The following is a 27,859-nucleotide window of genomic DNA, read 5'->3' as shown; positions in this document are numbered from 1 at the left end:
TCTTACATATACTTTCAACTATCTTATTTTAACCTCACCTATATCCTGATTTTAGGGTACCTGGTACCTCCGATTCCAGCCTTTCTGCAGTTCTGCAGTGTGAAGCAATTTGTTTTTTGCCTCCCTCTCCCCCATTTTATGGTTTTGGCTTTCTTGATTCTGCTAAGTCAATAAACACTAGTCCATTTGCTTTTTAGCCTCTGAAGTTTCTTTCCCAATCTTTTTTTTTTTTCTGTTTTCTTTGTCTTTGTGGATTTTCGGCCATGTTAAATCTCTACTATAATTTTGATGGCATTTTAGCAGAGAGTAAAGATAAAGAAGTGTATTCAACCTACTTTTCAATAAAAATTCTATTGCTGAATATTTTAAATAGTAAGTTATGTCACTTTTATGAAGACAAGATGTTTTGTTTTATAGAGACCAAGTTATTTAGTTAAAAAGAAAGAAGAGCCCTTAATGTATTCCTGTAACCATCTCAGGGGTTAAGGTCAAATTTCTCAGCATGTCACAGGAGACCCTTGTGAATTGGTCCTTTCTGTACATGACCTCATTCTACTGACTAAGCGGGGCAACTGGAGAAAGGTCAAGATCTTTCGGATGACCTATAAAATAAATGATGATTTACTCTATCGATGCTATTGCTGCCTCCAATTTCTCTGTGCCTAATAGTTTTCATTTTTTGCAAGATAAGAACCCTGACATTTATCTTGTTAAATGTGTTTTATCAGATCAGGCCAAGAAATCTAGGCTGCATTGTGAAATGGGGCCTTAGAGAGGAGCTTCTACAGAACACTCAAGTATTGTCAATTAGGTAGCTCACCTTCTAAGGCTTATCTGGATGAGCAGTGTTTCCAGTTCTGGGTGCTGACATAAGTATTTCATTACTCACTGTAGGTAAGTTGAATTGTCAATTCCCCACCCACTGTATCAAAACAAAAGCAACTTAAAAGAAGAAGGAATTGGACAGAGCATAGACTGTGAAACCACAGAATCTTAAATGTCATTTAAGTTTCAATCTATGTCCTTTCCTGCTTAATGAAAACAGAGATTCAGCAGGTGAGATCTTTTCAAACATTTCAAATGAATCTGAAAGAACCAGTCAAATGAGACCTGTTCAAATCTTAAAGGGTGAAAGTTGCTATTTTGCCATTAGATAACTTTACTACTCTTTGAACATTTATGTTTATAATATGATTGAACAGGGAGGACCTGGAAACTGAGCTTTCCATAGATTTACATGCCAATATAAACCCTGCACTCAGAAAACATGCTAGACACAGTCATGTTGATTCTTGGCCTTTCACAATAATGCCAATTACGCTATGGGAATATGTCTAATACACAAGCCCCATTTCAAATGCAACATTTTGACAAGACAATTAACATATATTGGCATGTTTGCTTGGGACGAGCAATGAAAATGAATCTGTTCCTAAGAAAAAACTAGAACAACAGTGAGTTAAGAGGGCAAATTGCTCTGACAAGTTTTCTCAGTGGTTAGAGCCTCAGCCTGCAGACCAAAGGGTCTCTGGTTTGACTCCCGGTCAAAGGCACATACTTGGGTTTCAGGTTTGATCCCTGACCCTGGTTGGGGTCGTGTGGGAAGCAACTAATTGATGTGTCATCTTTCACATTGATGTTTCTCTCTCTCTCTCTCTCTCTCTCTCTCTTTCTCCCTTCTACTCCATCTAAAAAAAAAAAAAAAAAAATCAATGGAAAAATATCCTCAGGTAAGGATTAACAAAATAGGAAAAGGGGGGAGGCAAATCTATCAAGCAGATCTTTCAAGTTGATGGCCTGGAACCCTTGGGGACCTTGGATACAAGGTTTGAAAATTTTATATTTTCATTTCAATGATTAAAAAAAAAACCACAATACAATATAAACACTATAGGAATAATATTTTGAAAATATTAAACAAGTTATTTTTTATTTTTCTTATTAACCATGTTTCCCAATACCCTGCCATTTATGCTAAACTGGATAGTGCCCCAGGGAAAAAGGTACAAACTAGAAGAAAATTCCATTAAATAAGAAAGATATGATAAAGGGTGACTTTTTTCAAGACTAGGAAAGGAAGCAGAAACCCTCTGGAATGGAAGGAAGATGGAGGTAATGGGGCAAGAGATCAGAAACCAGTGTCTTCCTTCTCATTGGTTTCCCAACCCTCTCTCCTCCTTGTTTTTTTCTTCTCCATTCAAATTGCTTCTTCCTAGAGTAAATCCTTTAGTGGCTCTTTTACTAAGAATCTGTGAGTGGTAAATTTCCTCAGATATGTCTTAAAATATATTTATTTTGCCTTATTTTACCATTTCAGTTGAATGATCATTTAGTTAGTGATAGAATTCTAAGCTGCAGTTTTGAAATTTCTATTCCATTGATTCTGAATTTGACAAGTCCTTTTCAAATCCATTGTTGTTTTAACTAATATTTTCTTTTAGTGAAAAAAATTTAAATATCTTGTTGCTTTAATATTTTATTTTTATTTTAGGTGTTATATAACTATTGATCCTGAACATTCATGTCTTTCATTAATTCAAGAAAATTCTCAGTCATTATCTTTTGAAATACTGCCTTTCTTTCTCTCTCCATTCTCTCCTTTGAAAACTCCTATTGATAGACACACTGGGCATCTCCCTTTTTTCTTTCATGTCTCTTAAACTCTCTTCCATTTTTTCCATTTCTTAAATGCTTTGAGATTTATATTCAGTGTATGTTTCTTTAGTTCTATATTTCAGGTCATGAATTCTCTATTTAGGAAACTAAGATTTTTGTTGTTTGTTTTTTTGTAACAAAATATGTTTTATTTATTTATTTATTTATTTTAGAGAGAGAGGAAGGGAGAAGGTGAAGAGAAAGAAACATTGATTGTATGCACCCCAACCAGGAACTAAACCTGAAACTTGGGTATGTGCCCTGACCAGGAATGGAACAAGCAAACTTTCGGTGCATGGGATGATGTTTAACCAACTGAGCCACACCTGCCAGAGCAGGAAATTAAGTTTTTAAGTTACAATTTTATTTTTCAATTTTTCTTTTGAGAAGTTCTATTTTTAACCTTGCTTTTTATAGTATCTCATTTTCCTATGCTTAGTAGTCTTTCTTTTTTTTTTTATCCTCACCCGAGGATATTTTTTCATTTTTTTGTTCAGATAGAGTGGGAGGGAGAAAGAGGAAGAGAGAGAGAGAGAAACATAGACGTAAAAGGGACACATCGAGTGGTTGTCACCCGCACGACCCAACCAGGGCAGAGAACAAACTGCAACCGAGATACATGCCCTTAGCCGGAACCGAACCCTATTCTCTTGGGACCACAGGCTAAAGCTCTAACCACTGAGCCAAACCAGCCAGGACTTAGTAGTCGTTCTTATCTCTTAAATTACTTTTATTAAATAAAAATGTGTGTGTGTGTGTGTGTGTGTGTGTGTGTGTGTGTGTGTATTACTGTGCTATAAGCTAAAGTTTGGGAAGGAAAGTTTGGAGAATGTATAAATCTGCTGTTTATTGAATCCAATAACTTTCACTGATGGTAAATTTTCTCCTTTGTTTTATAATTTTTAGAATTTGGGTTTATCTCAGTGGGTGTTTCTTTCTATACAGACTTGAATTTAAAAGTATTCTCAAAAATAGCTTCTTTGTTTATTTAATTTTTTTTTTTTTTTTTTGCTTTAGCTAGGCTGCTGAGTGGTACCACCAATGGGGACAAGCTTTTACATGAACTTTTTTATGTGGAGTAGGGTGTGGTCACAGGACAAGTTTTTCTGGAACACGCAGAAGTTTCAAACCCATACATGGAATAAACTTGGTATTTTCAGACTCCAAATCCATATCTGAAGTAAACTTGGGGTTTTAATTTCTTAGACACTGACAAGTTTCCTTTGAATTTCCCTGGGACAGTGGGGAGTTTTTTTTAGTCCTTTCAAAGGCACATTCCTTTCAGTATCCCTGCATAAAATCCATGTCCCTAAATATTAGAGTTAATTTCTAAGTCTGAAAATTATCTCTACCCCCATGGTCACTGCCTGGTGAGTTGTGTGTTCAAAGTAGTACTCATATTTTGCCCTGGCCAGTTTGGCTCAGTGGTTAGAGCATCGGCCTGCGGTCCAGAGAGACCCGGGTTCAGTTCCCGCTAAGGGCACGTGCCTCGGTGGCAGTTTGTCCCTGGCCCTGGTTGGGGTCGTGTGGGTGGCAGCCACTCAATGTGTCTCTCTCATGTCGATGTTTCTCTCTCTTTCTCCCTCTGTCCCTCTTGCTCTATCTGAAGATAAATGCAAAAATGTCCTCTGGTGAGGATAAACAAAACAAAACAAAGTAGTACTCATGTTTAAATATTTTACCAAAGTAAAAATTGTTCTTGAAGGGATAATCCAAAATTAAGGGTCATTTCATAGAAAAAGAATTCGGTTTCATAGAAAAGTTGATCCATCGAGAATTTTATTTTGTTGTATGAAAATGATATGATGCAGTGGAGTCATGAACTACTGTGATTGTCGTAGGCCAATGAGAGGGGGGAAAAAACCAAGAAGCATGACTTGGCCAGTTGTTCAGTGGTTAAAGCATCAGCTTGTACACTGATGGATCTCGGGTTCAATTACCAGTCAAGGGCACAAACCCGGGTTGCAGGCTTTATACCCAGCCCTTTTTGGGTATTAAGTGGGAGGCAACAAATTGATGTGTTTCTTTCACATCAATGTTTCTCTCTCTCTCTCTCTCTCTCTCTTTTTCCCTGCCCCCCTTTCTTCCTCCCCCTGTTCCACTCTCTCTAAAAAGGCAATGGAAAAATATCCTTGGGTTATATTACCAATAACAACAACAACAAAAAAAAAAAACACAAGAAGCAAATGTAATACATGAATTATGGGTTCAGATCAAGTGAGGGCTTGTGTAAATGAGTGAAGTTTACAAGCAGTGTGAATGGAGAGAAGTGGTGGAAGAACTGAACTGAATCATCAACAGCAAATACTTTAAAGGCATGTTGTCATACATGAACAGATGTGTTACATAAATTCTATCTTTGCACATAGACATTTTCAAGAGTTCCCCCTCAAAAACCGATCACAAATTCTAATATGATCATGTAGACACACACACCACTTCCCCTCATCTTATTTTGTCTATTCAAACACATCTGAATTTTTAAGAATTATTCTCTTGTGAGTTTATATTTTATGTACAACTCTAACATTTATGTAGACTAAAAGCAAAACAATTTTTTAAAATATATTTTATTGATTTTTTAGAGAGAGAGGAAGAGTAAGAGAGATAGAAACATTAATATGAGAGAGAAACGTCAATCGACTGCCTCCTGCACACCCCTCACTGGGGAATCAAGCCCACAACCTAAGCATGTGCCTGATCAGGAACTGAATTGACACTTCTCACTCCCTGGGACAACACTAATCCACTGAGCCACACCAGCCAGGCTAAGAGCAAAAGTTAAACCCTTCTTGTGCCACAGGAGTGTACAGAGGTGAGGAAAGAGAAGGGGTAGGTAGAGTTTGTAGGAGTCTCTGTCTGGTCAATCCATGCAATCCTGCTTAAGTGGTTTAGATAGCTTTTGCTTCAACTGACTTTCCTTCTTTGCCAAATTTCCCAAAATTATGCCATAAATTTATTAACTATTCACTAATCAAATACAATCCCAAGACACTTTTAACCTATCTAGAATGTCTCTGGTGCTAACAGAAAACACAGAAAGGATACAGAAGAAAAGCCTTGCTTCATCTGCACCTTTGCAAGGTGACTCAGCTTTTCACATCCATAAACAGGATGTGCATCTCCTAAGCTAACAAGGCCACAGTAAGCAGGGAAAGCTGCTACCTTTTTATGAACCACTGAAGTTATCCATGGACTAGAACTTAGTCATCTTCCTTCCCTTCCCCTTCTTTCCTCTTCATTCTAGCTCCTTTTGTCCTCAAACATGATGCACCATTAACAAACAATACCCTCAGAGAGTCTAGAGGGAGGACACTGGGTAAGGAGAGGAAGGGCTTATCTCATGTAATGGTTTTAGTAGAATCTGTTAGCACACTAAGCCTTGCCTATGAAATAGAATACTGGGGATCAAGAACATTTGGGGGTGGGTGGTTGTAGACTGGATCCTAGAGTTCAAAAATCCATAATAGCTCTTGGTAATAGCCTCATGATTCTTCTTCTTACCTTACACATTAATTTTGATGTTAAAGAAAAGACAGAAGCCTTGGAAGCTATCTTATGATTTCCTATTCCAAAATGGGAGAATATTTTAGTATAGGTTAGTCTTCACGTCAACTTAAGAGGATTGACATTGAAGCAATTGAAGCTGCATTTTATGAACCCCCTACCCTGCCCATCTTACTCAGCTGTACTCGAACATTTTCTATTCCTCTGCTAGGCTGAAAGGTCATAAAGGTCAGGGACTAAGATAATTATCATTACATTGCATAGAGCTCATGGAATATTTAAGGGATAGGATGGAATCATGTTATCCCTAATTCAGTGCCCTGGAATGGAATCAGTCTATTCAAGTGTCACAGTGATGTTGACCACAGCCAAAAGGAAACAATCTTTGGAGAAACCAGGAGGTCTCCTTCCAATCAACATGCAGAAGGCAAGGTGATGATTCATACAACCCCAGCGAGGCAATCATTAGACAATAGGATTTAAAGTCAAGCAGCAATTATGAGTCATAAGAGTCATGTTCTAAGTTTGAATATCCAGGTTGTTTTACTCCACTGTTAAATAATAGGTAGCACACCTTACACACAGACAGAAACAAAAGGCCCAGATTGTTTTAGTTTTTCATTTAAATACACTTTATGCACAAATATATTCTAGTTTTTATGACTATGGAGGAAATAAAATGAATCACATACATTTTCTTCAATATCATAAGTCTTTGTTTGCATTCCTAGGAGTTGTATTTTTTCCAAGTTAAATACTCACTCAAATAATACATCCTAAGTTATTTTGAATAGCTATTTGAAGTGAGGACTGGAGAATGCACTTTTTTCCCACAGGAAAGCCTTTTCTAACATTACTGGCATAACAGTTGCTCTTGTGAGACCATGAAATCTCTTATCTCTTAAGCAATATAACCGATAAAGCATCATCAAAATATTAAAAGAGACGCTTAGTAGCGAAAATAAAAAAAATCTTAGAACCTTATTAATAAGCCACTATGACTGAGAAAGCTTTTCTCCTGGTTTTTGGTAAGAAACAAAAAGGCCACTTCTCTTTCCTAAGCCTTTTTAACCTCTTTATGCAGCCCTTGGCATGACTAAACTTTCTCTACCAGTCAAGCGTCCTCAGCAATTTTGACTTCCTGAAAAGTGTCTCCTACACAATGTTGTCCAGTATATACACTGTATAAATGACGAGGTGAATGAATTAATGCATTTCTCAACTTTGACTTGCTGGGCTTATGGTAGGTCCTTCATATAAATTTCTTAAACTGTTTTGATGCTATTGTCCACACTTTATTCAGAGCTGCTTGTCTTCATGCCACCTGTTGACTTTAACAGCTGTCAAATAAACAACAATTGTATACACATCCCCAGAAACATGGATGCCTCAGAACATGGCCTATTGTCATTGCTCCAGATACCAGCCCTCATGGCTGCAATATTAAAGGAGCAGGTGAGAAATGGGACTTTGCCACTGGGGCTGGGTTTTATGTGAATGCCAATGAAGATCCTTGGAAAACTAAGCACAGAATGTATTCTTACGTAACGGAGGAGTTTTCCCAATTCATAAATGACAATTTTTTAGTAGACCCCCAAAGGACGTTTATTTTTGTCCACTCTGTGGGAAGCCATGGAGCTCGATTTCTGCTTTAAAGTATCCTGGAAAATATAAAAACAAGTCAGCATTTGCTCCAATTTGCAATTCAGTGCTCTGTCCTTGGGGCAAAAAAAAAAAAAAAAAAAAAGCCTTTAGTGGACATTTGAGAACCGATCAAAGTAAATGGAAGGCTTATGATGCTACCCATCTTGTAAAGTCCTATCTAGGTTCTCAGCTGGACAAACTAATTAATCAAGGAAAAGATGACCAATTTCTTTCAGATGGACAGTTACTACCTGACAACCTCATAGCTGCCTGTAAAGAAAAGAAAATCCCTGTTGATTTTAGATTACAAGAGGATTATTAATCATAGCTACTACTCTATCGCAGCCTTCATTACTGATCATGCAAAATACCTAAATGCTTGAAAAATTTTAGATGGGACAATCTCTTTAGGATTATAAAAATAATAATAAACAATTGCAGGGGGAAATATTTCAAAACATTGTCTTTCATAATGCTAAAAATACTTCATTCTATTGTTGAATCACCTTCTGAATAAATATATGAAACCTGGGAAAAGATGAAGGTGGAGTTTTGATTGACTGACCCTGTTTCTCGGTCAGCGTCAGAGAATGACAGTTTTGAAGGATTACCAGTGATTCGGAATTTCTAAACATGTTCCTTTAAGAGTTCCTTGTTCTGGGCATCTCTAATGCATCTAATTGGAGAACAAGGAGAAATTATGTGGTTGCCAATGGAAGCAGGGATGCTGAGGAACCTAATGCAACGTTAATATATACATATTACCTAAGGAGTTAGTAGCTGGAATAACTTTACATCTGGCTGAGGTGGCCTGAGAAGAAGCAGCACTTCTATTTAATACTAAACACTACCATATAAAGGAATTTTATGTAAGGAATAAGTTTGTATTATTTAATTCTTCTCCAGGAAAATGTCACTTTGTTTCAATACTACCTAATAATGAAAAGTTATACATTTTATTGCTTTTTGTATAGGGGGAAGAGATATCCACACTCATAGTCAATAGAACTCAAAGTCCCACCAGCTTTGCCACTTCAATGTCAATGTGTCCCTGGTACATCCTTAGATGAGTTCCTTAACTTCTGTGATACTCAGTTTCCTCATCTTTACAGTGAAGATAATAAAACCTACTTCACAAACACAATGCCTAGTGCAACTAGAGCTCAATAAATGTTCATTCTTCTGTTAAATTTAAAAATGTTTGACAAGCTCTTGTAAAAATAGAAACAAAAAGTCAGTTTTTGGTTCTGCAAAGTCAGAAGTCATTATTAAATTCACTGAGTTCATGCATCACATCGTAAAAGATCTTAGAAAGATAAAAAAGAAGTAAATGTTCTGGTTCTAGACCTGTGAAATGTTAGTTAAAACAAACAAACAAGCCTATGATTTTGTTTGTTTGTTTGTTTGTTTGTTTGTTTGTTTGTTTTTTTATCCTCACCCAAGGACATTTTTCCAATTTTTGTTCAGATAGAGTGGGAGGGAGAGAGAGAGAGAAACATCAATGTGAAAGGGACACACATCGAGTGGCTGCCACCCACAAAACCCAACCAGGGCTGGGGACAAACTGCAACCAAGGCACGTGCCCTTAGCGGGAACCGAACCCGGGTCTCTCCAGAACGCAGGCTGACGCTCTAACCGCTGAGCCAAATCGGCCAGGGGTGTTTGTTTGTTTCTTTATTGATTTTTAGAGAGAAAGAAAGGGAAAAGGAGAGAGAGATAGAAACATTGATGAGAAAAAACATTGATTGGCCACCTCCTGCATGCCCTCCACTGGGGATGAGGCCCACAACCTGGGTATATGACATGATTGGGAATTGAACCGGTAACCTTTTGGTGCATGGGTCACGCTCAACCACTGAGCCACACCAGCTGGGCAATAAACCTATGGTTTATAAGAAAGACTCAGTAAAGGAGCAATACAGTGCAGTGGGAAATAAGAAAATGTTTTGGAATTAGAGACAACTAGGGTCACATCCTAGTTCCTTTGTTAGTTGTGTGACCTGAGGCAAGAAACAATATCTTTAAGGCTCATTTTCTTTATTGCCAGGAAAAGAAGAATATCATATTTCACTGAACCTAATATTCTGTAAATTGTAGGACTCATCTTTCTTTAACATATAAGACACCCCTAAATTGACACTATGCTTTCTTATAATGTAGAATTTTTATTTCATACTTACTTAAAGAGCTCCTTTAAATATATTTAGATAGATTTTAATCATATCATAATCATATCACCCTGATGCATAGATAAGAAAAACTTAGCAAAACAAATTACTTAATGTATCTCTCAAATTTTACATAGAGAGACCCCCTCTAAATTACACACACACACACACACACACACACACACACACGCCTTGGCTGGTCTGCTTTGGCTCACTAACAAATCAGAGAAAAGGGAGTCTTGGGGACAGGTTCAGAGGGTTTGCCTGGGATAAGCTGCAGCTGCCCATTGCTGCATTGTTGCAAGCCTCCTGGGGTTCCTTAGAGTTCAGGAGATGCATGCCTGTGGGGAAAAAAAGGGGGTATTACAGATATTCCCCATTTTCCCCACCTTCGCCCCCCCCCCAGCCCTTGCTTGACTCAGAGTCATTGATGTCCCCATTTTTCTACACAATATTGATCTCTATGCCATCAAGAGCATTAGTAATGCTTATTTCTTAAAACATGCCTCCACTTCTAGGATTCTTTCCCAAGTTATGCCTTGATGCTGCCACTTTCCTGGCACCAGAGTAACAACCAAGTTTGCTTACAAGTAGGCAATGACAATTGTCGTCATGACTGCTGTCTTTCTGACAGTAGCTACACATCGTGCACCATCCTATATATCCTCATTTCAAAGATGCTAAGTGTGAAAAAATGAGCATCTTAGAATTATGAGATTTGGATAATACTCTTCATGGAACTACTGTGAGGATTAATTTTTTAAAAATACATGAAAAGGGTTAATAAGGTAGTAACATAAACAAATGGTAGCTACTATATTACAGAGAAATGAGAAAATGCAACATTGTTGATCTGTGGCTTCTCACCATGATCCTGGGATGCTCAATAATACTGAATTAGCTTATTCAAATCCTTATGCATTGTAGTCTTATTTGAGAACTGGCATTTTGCACTTGATGGACTTCACAAGTCTAAAGCAAGTATTGCCAAATAAGAGATTCATTCCAGTCTCTTACTCCTTCCCTCCAAAGAAAAGAACAAAACAGCAAAAAATCTTGTGGTCTCATAAAATCATGGCAAAATCACCAGAGTACCACCCTCTTTTTCTCTTTTGTTCTTCAACTCCTCTGTTCTCCTGGGTATCTCTCATCCACCACCACCACCATTTGCCCTGAAGATCCATTTCCAGTTTTCATTTATAAAGCCACTTCAGGCAAAGGGCAAAGAGTGTATCAATGAAAATATCCAAATTTTCTTCAAGGACAAATGAAAAATAGCCATAAGAATTACCTGGGATTTTTAGAAAACAAAAGCCAACAACGCTGTGATGACAGTTTGAGCTTCGTTCTTTTATTCAGTTCTTCAATGAGAGGTCTGAAATCAGGTAAATCTAAAACAGAAAGAAAAGGGAGAGAAATGTCTCTGACTTCTCTGCAGAGGATTAAAGCAACAGTGCAAGGTTTAGCCTCTACCCCCTAACTGCTCAGGAAACCTCATGCTCTCTTGTAAGCTCTATAACTTGTCCTAATTGTTCAGGCAGGTCCCACAATAAAGCTGGACCAGAGCAAATTAGTCAATTCAAAAACCTGCTTGGGATGAAAATGTTAAGGGAAAATCGGCAAAGCTTAGTGGGGTATGGGGTGGGCCAAGGAGGAATGACCAGGCTCACATCAGGCCGGACAACATCAAACAGGACAAAGTTTTTCAATCCTGTGCTACTGACATTTTGGACTGAATAATTCTTTCTTTGAGTGTCTCTCCTGTGTGTTGAAGGATATTTAACAGCATCACTGGTTCCCACTAGATACCAGAAGCACCCCGTTTATCCCCCATCCCCACCCCTGCATTGTGATGATCAAAAATGTCTTTAGACACTGCACTGTCCCTTGGGAGGCAAAACTATTCTTGGTTAAGAACCACTTACATAGAATAATGTTAACAAATAAAAAATCATGGAGTGTTGTGAGATACCAAGAGCCCAAAAGGAATCTGCGTGTGGAAGACTAATTCAAGAAGGATTAATTCTCAGAGACAGGGGTTATATGTTTCAGCCTTCATCTGGGTTCTCTCTCTCTCTCTCTCAAACACACACATCAAGGATGACACTGGCCCACAGAGAGCAGCCCTCTAAGACAAAAGTCTTTGCAATCTCTTCTTGAGAACTTTCCTCAACCATCAAAGATAGGTAGCAGCCCAGTTCTCCTAGCTGCTGGGAAGGAGCTGCAGAAAAGCATAGAGGACTCCTCCTTATGGACTCAGCAAATGTAACTCCACCAATGTGCAAAGGGACATTTAAGAAGAGCCAAGTTTAATGGTGATGTATTTGAAGATTCCATTCCCAGAGTTTTATTAGCTTATCCTGATGTCCATTTTGAGAATTTGATAATCACAAAAGCACCTTTCTTTTGCACTATGGTGTTATAAGGTGACAAGCAGAGCCTTCCAAATCTTTACTTTAGGAAAGTACAATTTGAACACAAAAAAACCTGGTTATGGTTACAAACCTTATTGTGTATAAGTATTACCTTACAGTGCTTATTAAAATGCAGATTCTTTAAACACATTCAGTGGAATATTATTCAGCCGTTAAAAAGAAGGAAATTCTGACACATGCTACAACATGGAAAAACTTTGAAGATATTCTGCTAGTGAAATAAGCCTGCCACAAAACATATACTATGTGATTCCACTTATAAGGGGTACATGGAGTAGTCAAATTCATAGAGACAAAAAGTAAAATGGTGGTTGTCAGGGCTGAGGTTAGTGTGGCAGGGGAAGAGAGGAGTTACTATTTAATGAATATGGTTTCAGATTTGAAGAATGAAAGAGTCCTGGAGCCCAGCCCGTGTGGCTCACTGGTTGAGTATCAGTCTATGCACCAAGAAGTGGCTGGTTCAATTCCTGGTCAGGGCACAGGCCCAGGTTGTGGGCCAAATCCCCAGAGGGGGGCATGCAAGAGGCAGCCAATCAATGTTCTCTTTCATTGATGTTTCTATCTCTTTCTCCCTCTCCCTTCCTTTCTCTCTAAAATCAATTTAAAAAAAATTTTTTTTAAAGAGTCCTGGAAACAGATGATGGCAATGGTTGTGCAAAGATGTGAATATACTAATGCCAATGACTGTATGCTTAAAATGGTTACAATGATAAATTTTATGTTAAACTTATTTCACTACAACTAAAACTAAATTTAAAAATACTAAATAAAAAATGCATTTACTTGATTACTACCAGTGATTCTGATTCAGTTGGTCTAAATGGACCCAGAAATTTACTTTATTTTTTGTTGTTGTTGTTGTTAATCCTTACCTGAGGATATTTTTTCTCATTGCTTTTTGGATAGAGTGGAAGGGGGACAGAAAGAGAAAGAGAAACATTGATATAAGAGAGACACATAGATTGGTTGCCTCCCACATGGCGGCTGGGGGTTGAACCTGAAACCCAGGTAAGTGCACTTGAGTGGGAGTCGAACCTGCGATCCTTCAGTTTGAGGGCCGACACTCTAACCACTGAGCAACCAGCAAGGGCCAGAAATTTGCATTTTAAACAAGCAACCCAGTTTGTTCTTATCTGTACATAATCCTTTCAGAAATACTAGTTTATAAAGGAGATAAAATATAAGGATGTACTGAAGTAAGCTAGAAATATATGGTTTGCTAGAAATGCCAGATACAATTTTCTTTAATGAAGACAAGATTTTAAATATTGGTTCATGGGAAGAGCTCTGGAAAATAATAGGACAGAGTCCCAGGGCTAAAGAAATGTCCCTAGATTTGATCTAAGAGAAGGTAATTAGCAGATACATGTGACCTTGCCGTGGGTGGAGGCATGAAAGATTAGTGAAGGGGAGGGATTCCTCACATGTGTAAATCACAGTGTGAGGAAAGTGGGTAATTGCTTGGCATTTAGGCAATTACATATGCAAACTAGAAGAGCCAAACAAAACAGACCATTATTAGCACATTCGAGAGCCACCATGCCAGTCGTACCATCATTTCCAGCTGCCCAGATGTAAGTACCAGCAACGACATGGTTTCCAATTGTTTGATACTCTGTTAGATATGTATAGAGCAAAATGTTTTGTTTGGAGGGTATTTTGTACACTAAGTGAGGAAAAATTATGATGGAATCTTTTCCACTTGACTTCATATTCTCCCCACACTAAAAACCACATGACATTGAATAAATATAGGTCTAAGCAAGTTTTTAAAATAATTCTTATTCTCAATGTTAATGTTGAATGGGCATTCTAGAATTAGAAGTTTTCCAGTTTTTCCCAGCTCTTCCAGCATGTGAGTGATAAGCAGATGGTAAAGGGAACAAACAGAAATGAGGCTCTTCCTCCCTTTTTCTAAAATCTTATGTTGGATGGTAATGATCTCATTATTATATTTTGTATTTATGTTGTATCCAGTCTATTGTTTGGAACAGTGCCTGTTCATTCTCAGATTCATATTTCAAAGTATTTCCAGAGAATCTCTATTTTCAGACCTCCTAATCTCTCCTATTTCTCTTGAGCCTCAATTTGATGACTCTTAGAGGACCACAGTGAAAAACCCATCATTTAAGATTTTTGTAGTCTGTGAGGGTAAATGGAAATACCCCCAATGGTTTATAGATTTAAGAATCAATACGTGCCCTGGCCGGTTTGGCTCAGCGGTTAGAGCGTCGGCCTGCGGTCTGGAGAGACCCGGGTTCGGTTCCCGCTAAGGGCACGTACCTTGGTTGCAGTTTGTCCCCAGCCCTGGTTGGGTCGTGTGGGTGGCAACCACTCGATGTGTCGCTTTCACATCGATGTTTCTCTCTCTCTCTCTCCCCCTCTCCCTCTATCTGAACAAAATATGGAAAAATGTCCTCGGGTGAGGATAAAAAAAAAAAAAGAATCAATACGTGGTATAAAAAAATAGAATCTAGAGCCAAATGTGCGAGTTTAAAATAAAAATAATTAATATATGACTCTTGCTTCACAGACTTTACCATCTAGCAAGGGGAGAGAGGTATGTAAACAAAAAGTACAGTAAAGTATTAATTCTAGGTGCTATGATAAAGGTCTGTGTGTGCAGACCGAGGCTTGAGGGAGGGTGTCAGCAGGCAGGGATGAATCATATGGGGAGAGGTGGGGAAAGTCTTCCTATGCAAAGTGAGTATTGAGCTAAGTTTTATTATGAAACTCTATCTTTAAAAGGCTTAATATCAAGATGTTTACAACATCATTAGAGAGTCCAAATTAAAAATATATGAATAAACTCTATGAATAAAAATATATAAATAAACAGTGAATCATTTAGTATTAAGTTGTGTGGAACTAATTAATAGGTGAAAGACTTTCAGAAAAGTAGGGCAGGTGGGTTGGAGCAGGCACTTTATAAAGCAAATGAAGTTGAGCCAAGCTTTAGGATGGGCAAGTCATAGATAAGTACAGTGGAGGAGATGGGAGAGCACAAAGCAGAGAAAGAGTCTAAACAGAGACCTGGACCTCAAGGAAACCAACTGACTAGAGTGATCTGGAGGGACAACAGGGTCAGATGAAGATGGGACATTATGATGGGGCAGGCAGTTTGGGGATTTGTGTAGAAGGTGTTATCAATATCTTACAGATTCCTGGTCAGGGAAGTCTTTACTAGAATCAATATTTTAGGAAAGCAAGTCCAGTTTTCATTTTGAAAATGAACAATAAAGAGCCTGGAGTGCAGGAGGCCGGGGGCCAGCACAAAGGCTGCTGCGGCACTCCTGGAGGAAGGTGTGGTGGGTCTTCAAAGGGGCAACTGCACAGAATTGGCTGGGAAGGTACTGCTAGTCACTGTCAGTCACTGCCTCCAATGGCAAATTATTATATTTGCATTTCTTTTTACACTTTTCAAGATAATTCATTTTCACATATGTCCACCACCCAATGGTCATGGCAAGCAACTTTGTCTATTCTAATCCATCAGAGAAACTTTGAAAGCTTTTCAGAGGATACAGGATTAGCATTGAGTGGAGCATGTCTCAGAACAAAGGTTCTCTGAATGCAAATCACTCCTATACAAGGTTTCTCAACCTCAACACTATTGACATTTGGGACCAGACAATTCTTTGTTGTAAGGGGCTGGCCTATGCATTGTAGGATATTCAGCAGCATCTCTGGCCTCTACACTAGATGGCAGGAGCATCCCCTCTCCCCAGTTTTGACAATGAAGAATGAGAACATTTGCTGAATGCAGAAGGAAGGAGTCTCTTGTGATTTTCTGCAGCTTCTTGCCAGCAGCTTTGAGAACTGGGCTACTACATTTTTTTTTTTTCCCCACACTACGATAGTTAATTTTATTTGTTCAAGTACTCATACTGCAAGCATTAACCCCAGCATGGGTTTTGATTCTGTGAGCCCAGATTCACATATTTAGGTTGAGAGAAGCAAACTGTGACCCATGTACATGGGTAGGAACTAAAGGCTTGTAGTTAATCACACTGTAGTTTCTGAATCTCTACCGCCTGGGAGCCTGAAGTCACAGGTCTTTGAGGTCCTTCTGGATGTTCCACAGGGTATCTGCACACTTCTCGAGTTGAGCAACCTCATCATCCTTCAGTTTCTGGTTGATAACACTGGTTAATCCCCGAGCATTCAAGATACGTGGAAGGCTCAGGAAGACTTCATTCTCAATGCCATACATCTCCTTCACCATTGTTGACACTGGATGAATCCTGGATAGATCTTTCAACATGGATGCAATGAGATCAGCCACACTTAATCCAATAGCCCAGTTGGTGTATCCTTTTAGCTTGATGACTTCATAGGCACTTTCAACCACCATCTTGTGCACTTCTTTCCAGTTCTCACTGTCATTGTCCATCCCCATTTCTGGATTCGGTTCCTGCAGAGAAACGCCGGCCACATTCACGCCACTCCACACGGTCACACTTGAATCGCCATGTTCTCTCAAAATCCATCCATGGCAGCTGCTAGGATGAATACCAAGTTTTTCATACATAAAATAGCAAAATCTAGCAGAATCCAGATTACATCCACTTCCAATTACACAGTGCTTGGGTAATCCACTTAATTTCCAAGTAACATACGTGGGAATATCCACTGGGTTAGAAACCATAATTATGATGCAATCAGGACTGTACTTGATGAACTGAGGAATAATGAATTTGAAGACATTAACATTCCTCTGCACCAGGTTGAGAAAACTTTCCCCCTCTTGCTGGCGAACTCCTGCAGTTACCACCACAATCTTAGAGTTGGCGGTCACAGAGTAATCTTTATCGGCCACAATTTTAAGTGTCTGAAGAAATAAGCTCCCATGCTGCAGATCCATCATTTTTCCTTTGAGTTTATCTTCCAAAATTTCCACAAGAGCAAGCTCATCAGCCAGAGACTTTCCCAGAATGCTGATGGCACATGCCATGCCAACTTGTCCAACACCCACGACAGTAATCTTGTTGTTTGGGATTCCTGCCTTTTCTTCTGCAACCGGTGCAGTCAGTTTTTCCTTAAGAGTTGCCATTGTGCACAGGCGAGAGAAGGCTTTCCGGAGTGTAGTAAGAGTGGTGCCAAGAAGACAATGTCTGCTACTTATCTTTGACCATAGAAGAAAGTGCTTAAGCAGAGATTTCAAAGACTTCTCTCTTACAGGGCTACTGTCTTTTTTTTTTTTTTTTTTGTGGAAAACATCTTTATTTTTTATTTATTTATTTTTCCACATCTTTATTGTTGGATGTAAAATGTATTACAGATGTTCCACATTTTTCCCCCATTGACCCCCTCCTCCCCACTCCCGCCCCCCTCCCACCTTTTCCCAAACTATTGTCCGTGTCCATTGGTTATGCATATAAGTTCTTTGGTTTATCTCTTCCCAACCCCTTTCCCTTTGAGGTTTGTCAGTCTAGCAATGAATTTGTGCTTCTTAATCCCTTCACCTTTTTCACCCATTCCCCCAACCCCCTTCCCAACTGGCAACCAACAAAATGTTCTCTGTATCTATGAGAATGTTCCTGTTCTTCCGGTTCATTTTGTTTGTAGATTCCATTGTTGATAGATATGTATTCATTGTCATTTTGTTTGTTCATACATTTTATCTTTTTCTTCAAAAAGACCCTTCATCATTTCATATAATAACGGTTTGGTAGTGATGAACTCCTTTAACTTTTTCTTGTCTGGGAAAGTTTTTATATGTCCATAGATTCTAAATGACAGCTTTGCAGGATAGAGTAATTTTGGTTGTAGGTTCTTGGTTTTCATCACTCTGAATATTTCTTGCCACTCCCTTCTGGCCTGCAAAGTTTCTTTTGAGAAATCAACTGACAGCCTTATGGGAACTCCCTTGTAGGTAACTAGCTGCCTTTCTCTTGCTGCTTTTAAGATTCTCTCTTTGACTTGAACCTTTTCATTTTGATGATGATGTGTCTTGGTGTGGGCCTCTTGGGGTTCATCTTGTTTGGGACTCTCTGTGCTTCCTGGACTTGTATGTCTGTTTCCTTCACCAAGTTAGGAAAGTTTTCTGCCATTATTGTTTCAAATAGGTTTTCGATTTCTTGTTCTCTCTCTTCTCCTTCCGGCACCCCCAAGATGCGAATGTTGGCACGCTTGAAGTTGTCCCAGAGGCTCCTTACACTATCCTCATTTTTTTGGATTCTTTTTTCTTTTTGCTGTTCTGATTGGGTGTTTTTTGCTTCCTTAGATTCCAGATCGATGGTTTGCTCCTTGGATTTACGTACTCTATTATTGAAGCTATGTAAATTATTCTTTATTTCAGTTAAAGCCGCCTTCGTTTCTAACTGTGCAGCGATCATTTCTGACTGGTCCTTTTTTATGCTCTTGAGGCCCTCACTGAGTTCATTGAGCATCCTTATAAGCAGTATTTTGAACTCAGTATCTGTTAGGTTGCTTAGCTCCATTTCGCTTAGTTCTTTTCTTGGGGTTTTGTTCTGTTCTTTCATTTGGGACCTGTTTCTTTGTATCCTCATTTTGGCTGCCTCCCTGTGTTTGTTTCTGTGTATTACTTAATGAGAGGTATAGGGCTCGCTGAGACCCGATGCTGCTCGTTTGAAAGAATTTAGGAAAAACCTGAAGCAGGATCCAAGACAGGCCAATCCTATGGTTAAGCAAGTGGCAACAGCTTGGGTGGGCCTGAAAGTTGGGTGGGGCAGGGCGGGGCCTCAGGGAGTCAGCAGGGCGGGGCTACCAGTGTGAGCCAGGTTGCTGGAGTCCCAGATATGGCGACTGTCTGCCGCCCCAGGGAAGGGCTCACCAAAGGAACAAAGGCCTCTGACAGCACGTTTGTCCCCGAGGAAGCCCCCTCTCCAGCCCTCGCTCCAGTGCCAAACAGCTCAGTTCTTCCCTGTGTGTCTCTGGTGCCCCCTCCAGCTGTCTCCCCTCCAAGCTTAGAGGGAGAGAGTCCGATAAGTCCGTGCGTGGGCCCTTTAGGGAGCTGCCTGTGGCTCCAGCCAGGTCAGCTTCCCTGAGCCTCAGTTTCCGCTGGTTTTTCCAGCCAGAAGTTATGGGGACTTCTCTTCCTGGCACTGGAACCCTGAGCGGGGCACTTGGTGTGGGACGGGGACCCCTCAGTCCTCAGGAAGGACCTTCCCAGCCGCGGGAGCCTCCTGACTTTTATCCGCCACACTTGGGTGTGGGACCAGCCCGTCGCACCGCTGCGCCGCCACTGCCACCCCTCGCCGCCGCCCCTCCTACCGGTCTGGATGTAGCTGCTTTTTTTTTTAATTCCGTAGTTGTAGGACTTCCATTCAGCTTGATTTCAGGCGGTTTTGGATGATGGTTGTTCTGTAGTTTTGTTGTAACTTGGATGTGGTTGTGGGAGAACGCGATACTGCGTTTCCCTACGCCGCCATCTTGACCGGAAGTCCAGGGCTACTGTCTTTGCCAAATGTTCTCCAGAGGCGGTGAAATCAGCCTCAGTTGTGAACCACTGCTGTAATATATCATGCATTTGAATTTTTAGGAGAATAACATCTCCTCTATATTTACTAAGGCCGATGTTTTCCATTACTTTCACTGGAAACCTTGGGCTAGTGCTGCTCAGACACTGAGTCTTTGAAGGATGAGAAAGATCCAAGCAGCAGAGTCACTTTTTTGATCAATTTATTTGGGAAATAATAGCTACAATTCACTAGCAGTGAAAGGTTCTCTACCTTGAAGCACCTTTTTAAGGAGCTTCCCAGTCACACTTTAGCTCCATCAGGAACTTTGGGGATAATTGGTTTGATGCTCTTCTCCCAGAATTTTTTTTTCTACTGCCTGAAACGCCATGTCAATCCTTGTCATCTAGCTCTTGGAGAATGTCCTTCTTGTCCATTGACCTCTTCTTTACTCCCAGTCCCTTCCCAGTTAGTCGTCCAGCTCAGCTCCATGCAACTCAGCTTTATTTCTTTGATTGGTTTACTATTTTATCTCTGAAACCCTTATTAACTTGAACAACATTTTCTATACATTTATAAACTTTAAGTATTTCTTCCTCCTTTAACCAAAAACTGATTTTGTTCTCATGTCCCGGATTTCCTCCTTGAACAGAGGTGGTGGCCACTTCCTGTGTTGCCTTCCCCCCTTTGACCGTAGGGTCTCAGGCCCTCAGCTATTGGCATTCTCTTTGACCTCCACATTCACTTCCAGCCCAGTTTTCTGGCCACCATCCTTCAGTATCCTCTTCTTTAAAAATCATCTTGACATTCCTTTTGCTGTTCCATCTTATCATCTATGATGCAGGACACTTGCTTATACAAAAGGCATTGAGGTCCAGACCTCCTCAGTAAAAAAATATTTCTTTTGAGTTCTAATTTTCAATAATAATATTTATATAATAAATATGAAAATCACTATGGATGAGGGAGTAATGAGGAAAAGATGAATTGAAAGAAAGGGAGCCCTGGCCAGTTTGGCTCAGCGGTTGAGCGTCAGTCTGAGGACCAGAGAGTCCTGGGTTCGGTTCCTGCTAGGGGCACATACCACAAAAAAAAAAAAAAAGAAAGAAAGGAAAATAAGTTATTTTTAATCAGCAAAGACTTTCAGCCTTTCCCTAATTAAATACAGCCAAAATAACTCCCTACCTCTAAAAATTAGCCTAAAGCAGATCAAGTAACATCAGAACCTCTTCTGTTCTTCCCTGGATCACTAGATACATCTCCAATGTATATTTACTTATGGATAATAGCCTCATTACACTTCCCCAACATCATTCCAGAATTCCAGCCATTTTTTTCCTTGAATTTCTGAAATCTGAACTTGCTTCTTTTAGAAACAGCTTCTCTTTCCTCGAGGTCAGTCATAAGGAAGACTTGCTCCTTATGGAATTTAGGTGTTATTAGGAACTGCTCTCTCCATCCACAGGTAGAGAACATATTTGTTGCAAGATTCAGAATTGTGTGGAGCAAACAGGCTATAAATGAGAGTGGAGTGGCTATATGTTTGCAACTTCTTTAACCTAATGCTGTCCTGCTGGACTAAACTTAAGCTTTACATTTTAAGAAGTTTGAGTTAACAATGCCAATACAGACTATTTTCTAGACTACTGGGGTGAAGATGGGGAGGTTTACAATTTTATTAACATAGACAAAAGCAATGAAATATAATTTTCTAAAAATTTTATTGGACTGAAATTTACATAACATAAAATTAATCATTTTAATTAGAAAAATCCAGTGGCATTTAGTATGCCTCCAGTGTTGTACAACTACCACCTCTATCTAATTCCAAAATATTTTAGTATCCCAAAAGGAAATCATACCCATTGAAATACAATTTTTAAACCAGCCTGGGAAATTATATGCAATTTATACAATATTTGTAGTGGGCATTGGGTTTCTATTTGCTTTCATATTTTACTGATCCCTTATAGCTCACTTTGTGTTACAGACAGTTATGGTAAAGCGGGGGTCCAAGGGCCATGATCATTGGGTTCCACAGAATAAACACCTCCTAGCCCAGCTAACCGGTCTTTCTGGAAAGTTGAGAAGTAACATGGATCTATATAGAATACACTCTTCAAAAAGAGAGGTGCAGGAGATGGAGGCAAATAATTGCTTGAAATGACCAAGGTAGGAACTTGGAGGAAATTAGACTAAAAAGAAGAACTAAAATAGAGGGGTACAGAACAGTGGTTGGCACTTGGCAGGTATTCAAAAAATGTTTGTTGAGTAAATTAATGAACAAAATAACCCTAAATGAAATAACCCAGAATAGGTAAATGGGTGGATGGTTGGATGCATGTATGTATTGAAAACGGATCTAGCATGCAAGGAGTAGTGTTTCTTTTCTTTCTTTTTTTTTTTTTTTATCCTCACCCGAGGACATTTTTCGATATTTTGTTCAGATAGAGTGGGAGGAAGAGAGAGAGAAAGAGAGAAACATCAACGTGAAAGGGACACATCAAGTGGTTGCCACCCACACGACCCAACCAGGGCCAGGGACAAACTGCAACTGAGGTAGGTTCCCTTAGCAGGAACTGAACCAGGGTCTCTCTTGACCACAGGCTGATGCTGTAACCACTGAGCAAAACCGTCCAGGGCAAGTAGTAGTGTTTCAATGAGCAATTTGATAAACCAGGAGAGGAAGCACATTAATGTTTACTATGTCATTGCAGTAGGACCAGCCTTAAAAACAAATAGGAAAGAGATGTAAAGAGTCTATTATTTTGTATTCAAATACTTACACTTAAGGCAAAAAGTATCAAAGTCTCTGTAGCTTTGCTGTTTATCATAATTAAAGATTTGAAATTACAGAAACGTTTTATACCTAGAGAAAGCATCTTTCAGGAATAAATATTGATTGAATTTGAGCACTTTAAGTTTTTTTTTAAAAAAGGCTTACATGTAGAAGGGTATCTGTTATTATATAAATTATTTATAAGCTTGGATTGCTCCTCATGTAGTCATAAATTTATATGACTCTCAGTCAGTCTTGGGGATACTATTTCTGGTTTGCATTTTTTTATATGTTAAGTGCATTTTCTCCCATATGACTATTAGTGGAAGTATGCTATTAACTTTTAAAAAATTGTCTATCTAGTAAACCCCTTGACTAGAAGGATGTCTAATATGATACATACCATCATGCGATTATTGGTATTATAATATAGTTAATTAAAGCACTGGCATATTTTTATCTATTTAATAATTAATTCAATAGGATTTAGCAAGATTTAGAAATTACTCTGTTCCAAGAGAGTGTTTATTTTTGTTTGATTACACTCAAATTAGATTTAAACTCAGGGACAACAAGTATACATGCATATTTTTACCTTCAGCAGGATTATTCTATTAACCGAAAGGAGCCCCTCTATTGCAGACAATTCTTTCTCATCCACAGGCTTAGCTAGAGGATTTAGCTTCTCAATGCACAGCAACAACTTTCTGAGTTCTTTCAATTGCTCATATTTAGAAACTTATGTATCTTTATCCTGTTTGAAGGCACTTGATAACATTGTACTTTTCATCCAACTAGTCACTTAGCAATTGTCTTAGCTGCTTTGGGCTGCTATAACAAAATATTATAGACTAGGTGGCTGATAACAATAGAATTTTTTTTCTCCCAGTTCTGGAAGCTGGGAAGTCCAAGATCAAGGTGACAGGAAATTCCGTGTCTGGTGAGGGCCACTTCCTGAATCCTAGACTGTGGTCTTCCCTCTGTGTTCTCACAAGGAAGAGACACCTAGGAGCTCTCTGTTTCTCTAATCCTGTTGATGAGGGCTCCATCCTCAAGACCCTAACCCTAACACCATCACACTGGGGGCTGTTTCAACATATGAATTGGGATGGGGGTGCAAGAGGGTCACAAACATTCTGTCTATGGCAACAGTAAACCTCTAACTATGTGAAACAACAAATAGAATCAGAGAAAACAATCAGGTATCATAGCAAAGGTGATGGCTCAAATCCTGAAATGCGTGTGATTTAAGTACCATTCCATGCATGCCCCACATCTCAGAACAAATGACTAGTAAAGGCAATAAAGGACCAAAAATTACTTAGAATATATCCAAAATAATTATGAAAGTTAAAGACACTATAATTAGTAGTTAGATCTGCTTTAAAGTCTTCCAACCATTCCTGGCCGGTTTTGCTTAGTGGTTAGAGAGGCCCAGGTTTGGTTCGGCTAAGGGCACGTACCTTGGTTACAGTTTATCCTTGGCCCCAGTTGGGGTTGTATGGGTGGCAACCAGTCGATGTGTCTCTTTCACATCAATGTTTCTCTCTCCTCCCCAACCCCTGCTCTATCTGAAGATAAATGCAAAAAAAAAAAAAAAAAAAAGTCCTCCAGTGAGGATACAAAAAATAAAGTCTTCCAACCAAATGGTCCTGGTAATGAATTCAGAAATAAGAAACAAAATTATCAAATTCTATTTAGCGAAAATTTGCCTGCTTAATTCACAATACAAGTTTTGAAGAACTGTATAATCTTGATACTGTGCTAGTCCCACCTAAAGAGACAACTTTGCTAGTTTAAAATAGTTGTGTTTTTTTTTGTCATCAAAAAGAGAAAAAAAGTCCAAATATATTCATATACTCTCTTTAAATACACAGAGGAAAATAAACCTTCCAGTTTAGCCTGAGCCATCATTTGATTTGATGTAAATGATATGCTAATTAGCCATACTGGTTTAGTTACAGATTGCAAAGGCCTATGCACCCATGGCTGGAGAAAGGAAAATGTAGCTTTCAATCTTTCTCATTTCATTCAGAGTGGACATTTCTTCAAAGCTTGGAAGCAGCTAAGATCAGTCTTCATATTAGAATTTTCCTTTACTCTTTCTGTTCCATTCTTCTCTCTGGTCCAAGCAATATAATAGGAAATGTATACGGAAGTGTTTCTTCTCTCCTCTCTTGTACTTTCCAAGTTACCCAGACAGCAGTCTCCTGGACTCAAAGAGTAAAATCAAGTTTTATGGGAGGAAACAAATATAAGCCTTTGATTTTAAAGAAGTGAGGTATTGAAAAATTTTTTAAATCTACTGAGAGCAGTGATGACATTCTGTCTCTCAGGTGGGCAGTAGTAATCAAAGTCCCATCATCATTATAGGTGTTCTCACTTATCCTGCTTTTTCTTATTGATGAGAAGATTCCCCAACAATGAACAAAAAAGATTTATTTTCCCCCTTGGCCTGTTTCACTCAGTGGTTAGAGCATCGGCCCTCAGACCGGAGGGTCGAGGGTTTGATTCTGGTCAAGGGCACATACCTGGGTTGCAGGTTTGATCCCTGGTCCTGGTTAGGTTCGTGTGGGAGGCAAACAATCAATGTGTCTCTCTCAAATGATGTTTCTCTCTCTCTCTCTCTCTTTGTGTGTGTATGTTTCTCTTTCCCTTTCCCTCTCTACTCTCTCCCCTTTTTCTCTCTCACTTCTACATTATTTTCATTAGAACTTACTATGTACTAAGCACTTCACATACATTATGACATTTAATTCTACAACTTTATGAGGTGAGTACTATTATAACTCCTATTTCACAGATAAGGAAGTGATATAACCATCCAAGGTCACACATTTACTAAATTGTACAGCCAGAGCTTGAACCAAGGACTCCTGACTCCTAAGCCCATGTCCTTAGGATGCAATCTAAACTCCTTTGCCTTAACCTAATTGCCACATGTTGTCAGGCTCAGGTCTATCTCTCCAATCTCCTTTTATGTCCCTCCTCCCCCTTTCAAGTCCCCATATTTACCATGGTCCAGAGACATCAGCCCAGAGTATGTTAATGTCTTCTCTGCCATGTTTGTACTGGTCTCTGCTTGGAAAGCCCTTTTCTTGGCTCTTACCAAGGCTGAGTCATCACCCTTCGGCTCTCTACTTAATGTAGAGACCCATTTTAGGGTGGTCCTCTTGCCCACTCCATGTAAAGTTGTCTTCTATTCTCCAAAATCGCTCTCTGTCACATCACCCTATTAATTTTCTTCATAGTACTTATTATGCTTAGTTAATCTTTTATTTATGTATCTGCTTAGTTATTGTCTGCCTCTTCCCTCAGGAACGCAAGCTTCATGAGGACGGAGACCTTGTTTGTCTTTGTATCTCTGTGTTTCCAGCACCTGGCCCAGGGCCTGACACATAGCAGGTTGAACAAACACTAAGTACCCTTAATCACTGAGCCACATTAGCTGGGACAGGGAACCCAGTGGATTATTTCTTGTATAAAGATATAATGTAAATACAAAAGATTTTATAAATAGCATATTAATCAATTTTTTTATCCACACTTTATTCAAATTTAAGCCACTTTGAGGTTATCTGTACATTTATTTTCCCAGTTCTTCATGTCTGACTTCTTAGCTTTCAGGTTTCAGCTCCAATGGCACCTCACCAGAGCCTTTCCTGATCATCTCATGGGAGCCATGCCACCCTCCACCCCTCCCATCTACCACTCTGTTATTTTTATTCACTTATCACATCTAAATTTCTGTTGATTTGTTTATTGTGTTTTTTCCTTGGCCTATTCAATGTAATATTTCTGAGGGTAGGAACATCTTTATGTTAACACTGTACATACAGTGTCTAGAATATTTCCTAACACTTTCTAGACATTCCATAATTAATTGTTAAATGAATCAAAATACTCATCACTTATATATATTCTCTTTTTAATTCTATTAGTTTTTAAATGGATTTACTTGGGATTTTGTCTAAGTAGACAGTCATCATCTATAGTCAATTCTTTCTTTTCTGAGAGTTACAGTCATTACTTTTTCTTTCTTGTTAAATAATACAGGTAATACCAGGTATCTTTGATTTGTATTTATTTCATTAATTATTAATTATGGCACTGGTACTGTCTGGGACAAACACTGCTTACTACATGAAGGAAAGAATCCTTCTAATCCTAAGAATTAAGGTGTTAAATCTAGTTTAATTTAATTATTTTAAAAAAACGTGACATTGAATTGTATTCAAAAACTTTTGATCATACAGCATTCTTTCTTTGAAATACTAATGTAAACTACATTAATATAATATTTCTGCATTTCTAGAATAAATTTCACTTAGTCATTTAATATATTTCTATCTTTGATTTAGTATCCTTTTTCTTAGGATTTTTTCCCTATATCTATAGTCATAAGGAGACCTGCATTCTGTTTTATGGTTTTAGTTTTTGTTTATTGACCTAGATTTTCCAGGTGTTGCTTTCATATAATGCTCTAGGAAATGTGTACTTCTTTTGAGCTTCGGAGCCGAGTCTTGGGTGTTTGTACAAACCTCAGAGTCCACCGCCTTCCTCTTTCATCCTTCAGGTGCAGTAGGAACACTGAAAGCCCCTTGTGCTGAGGAGGTGAGGTGAGACAGAACTGAATGTTTGAAAGTGGGATGAGTAATAAGTATGCATTGCTCAGTTCTTTGATTTAGTCAGGGTTTGGGGGTTTTGTCAGGTAGATTTTGATATTTAGACCTCACATGTATTGAATTCTGACATGAAAGAACAGAAGTGTCTGGTGTTCTTGCTTTATATGATACTTTGGGTTTCAGATGGGCTCAGTGATCTGTTTAAACACTTCAGACATCCTTATAAATCTTGTAGAGTGTTTCTATTACTTGAAGTGTCATTATCCCAGGGAGATTCATGTGGCCATGTAAAGGAATGTTACAGAAGACTATTTAATAATATGTTATATATATGAAAAGGAGAATATATAAGGATATAAATAAAAAATATTGTTAAATAGTGGTTAGATTATAGACAATTGGTCCTTTTTTTCTCTTTTCTATATTCTTACATTTTTATATAATGAACATAATTTGAGGGAACTAACATTCCTCACTACTCTATGCAGGGACTTCCATGACTAGAGTAACTTCCCAGCCTCTCTACCTGATCCTTACTTGCTCCTTCTCAGAGTAAATGGAGGAATAAATCATTTAATTGGGGGATGATGAGGGCATGAAATTCTATGATTCATGTATTTTGACT

The 27,859-nt window shown here is 38.8% G+C and overlaps 1 protein-coding gene and 1 pseudogene across 1 annotated transcript; one reads left to right on the top strand and one right to left on the bottom strand.

Moving 5' to 3' along the window:
* The first annotated feature begins 2,106 nt into the window (after positions 1-2,106).
* On the top strand, positions 2,107-8,189 carry LOC118627804 (annotated as a pseudogene).
* An 8,268-nt stretch (positions 8,190-16,457) lies between these two features.
* On the bottom strand, positions 16,458-17,472 carry LOC118628222 (L-lactate dehydrogenase B chain-like). The gene has a single exon (XM_036259043.1). It carries the CDS (start codon positions 17,460-17,462, stop codon positions 16,458-16,460), a length of 1,005 nt encoding a protein of 334 aa, XP_036114936.1. The 5' UTR covers positions 17,463-17,472.
* Between the last annotated feature and the right edge of the window lie 10,387 nt (positions 17,473-27,859).

The sequence above is a fragment of the Molossus molossus genome, unplaced genomic scaffold (genome assembly GCF_014108415.1).
Source record: "Molossus molossus isolate mMolMol1 unplaced genomic scaffold, mMolMol1.p scaffold_m16_p_13, whole genome shotgun sequence".
Taxonomy (NCBI): domain Eukaryota; kingdom Metazoa; phylum Chordata; class Mammalia; order Chiroptera; family Molossidae; genus Molossus; species Molossus molossus.
The sequence above is the reverse complement of the archived record's forward strand: the minus strand, read 5'-3'. Positions and strand labels throughout refer to the sequence as shown.

What these genes read in the sequence shown, in the direction of transcription:
- LOC118628222 (XM_036259043.1), bottom strand. Translation starts at nt 17,462, where the DNA reads ATGGCAACTCTTAAGGAAAAACTGACTGCACCGGTTGCAGAAGAAAAG.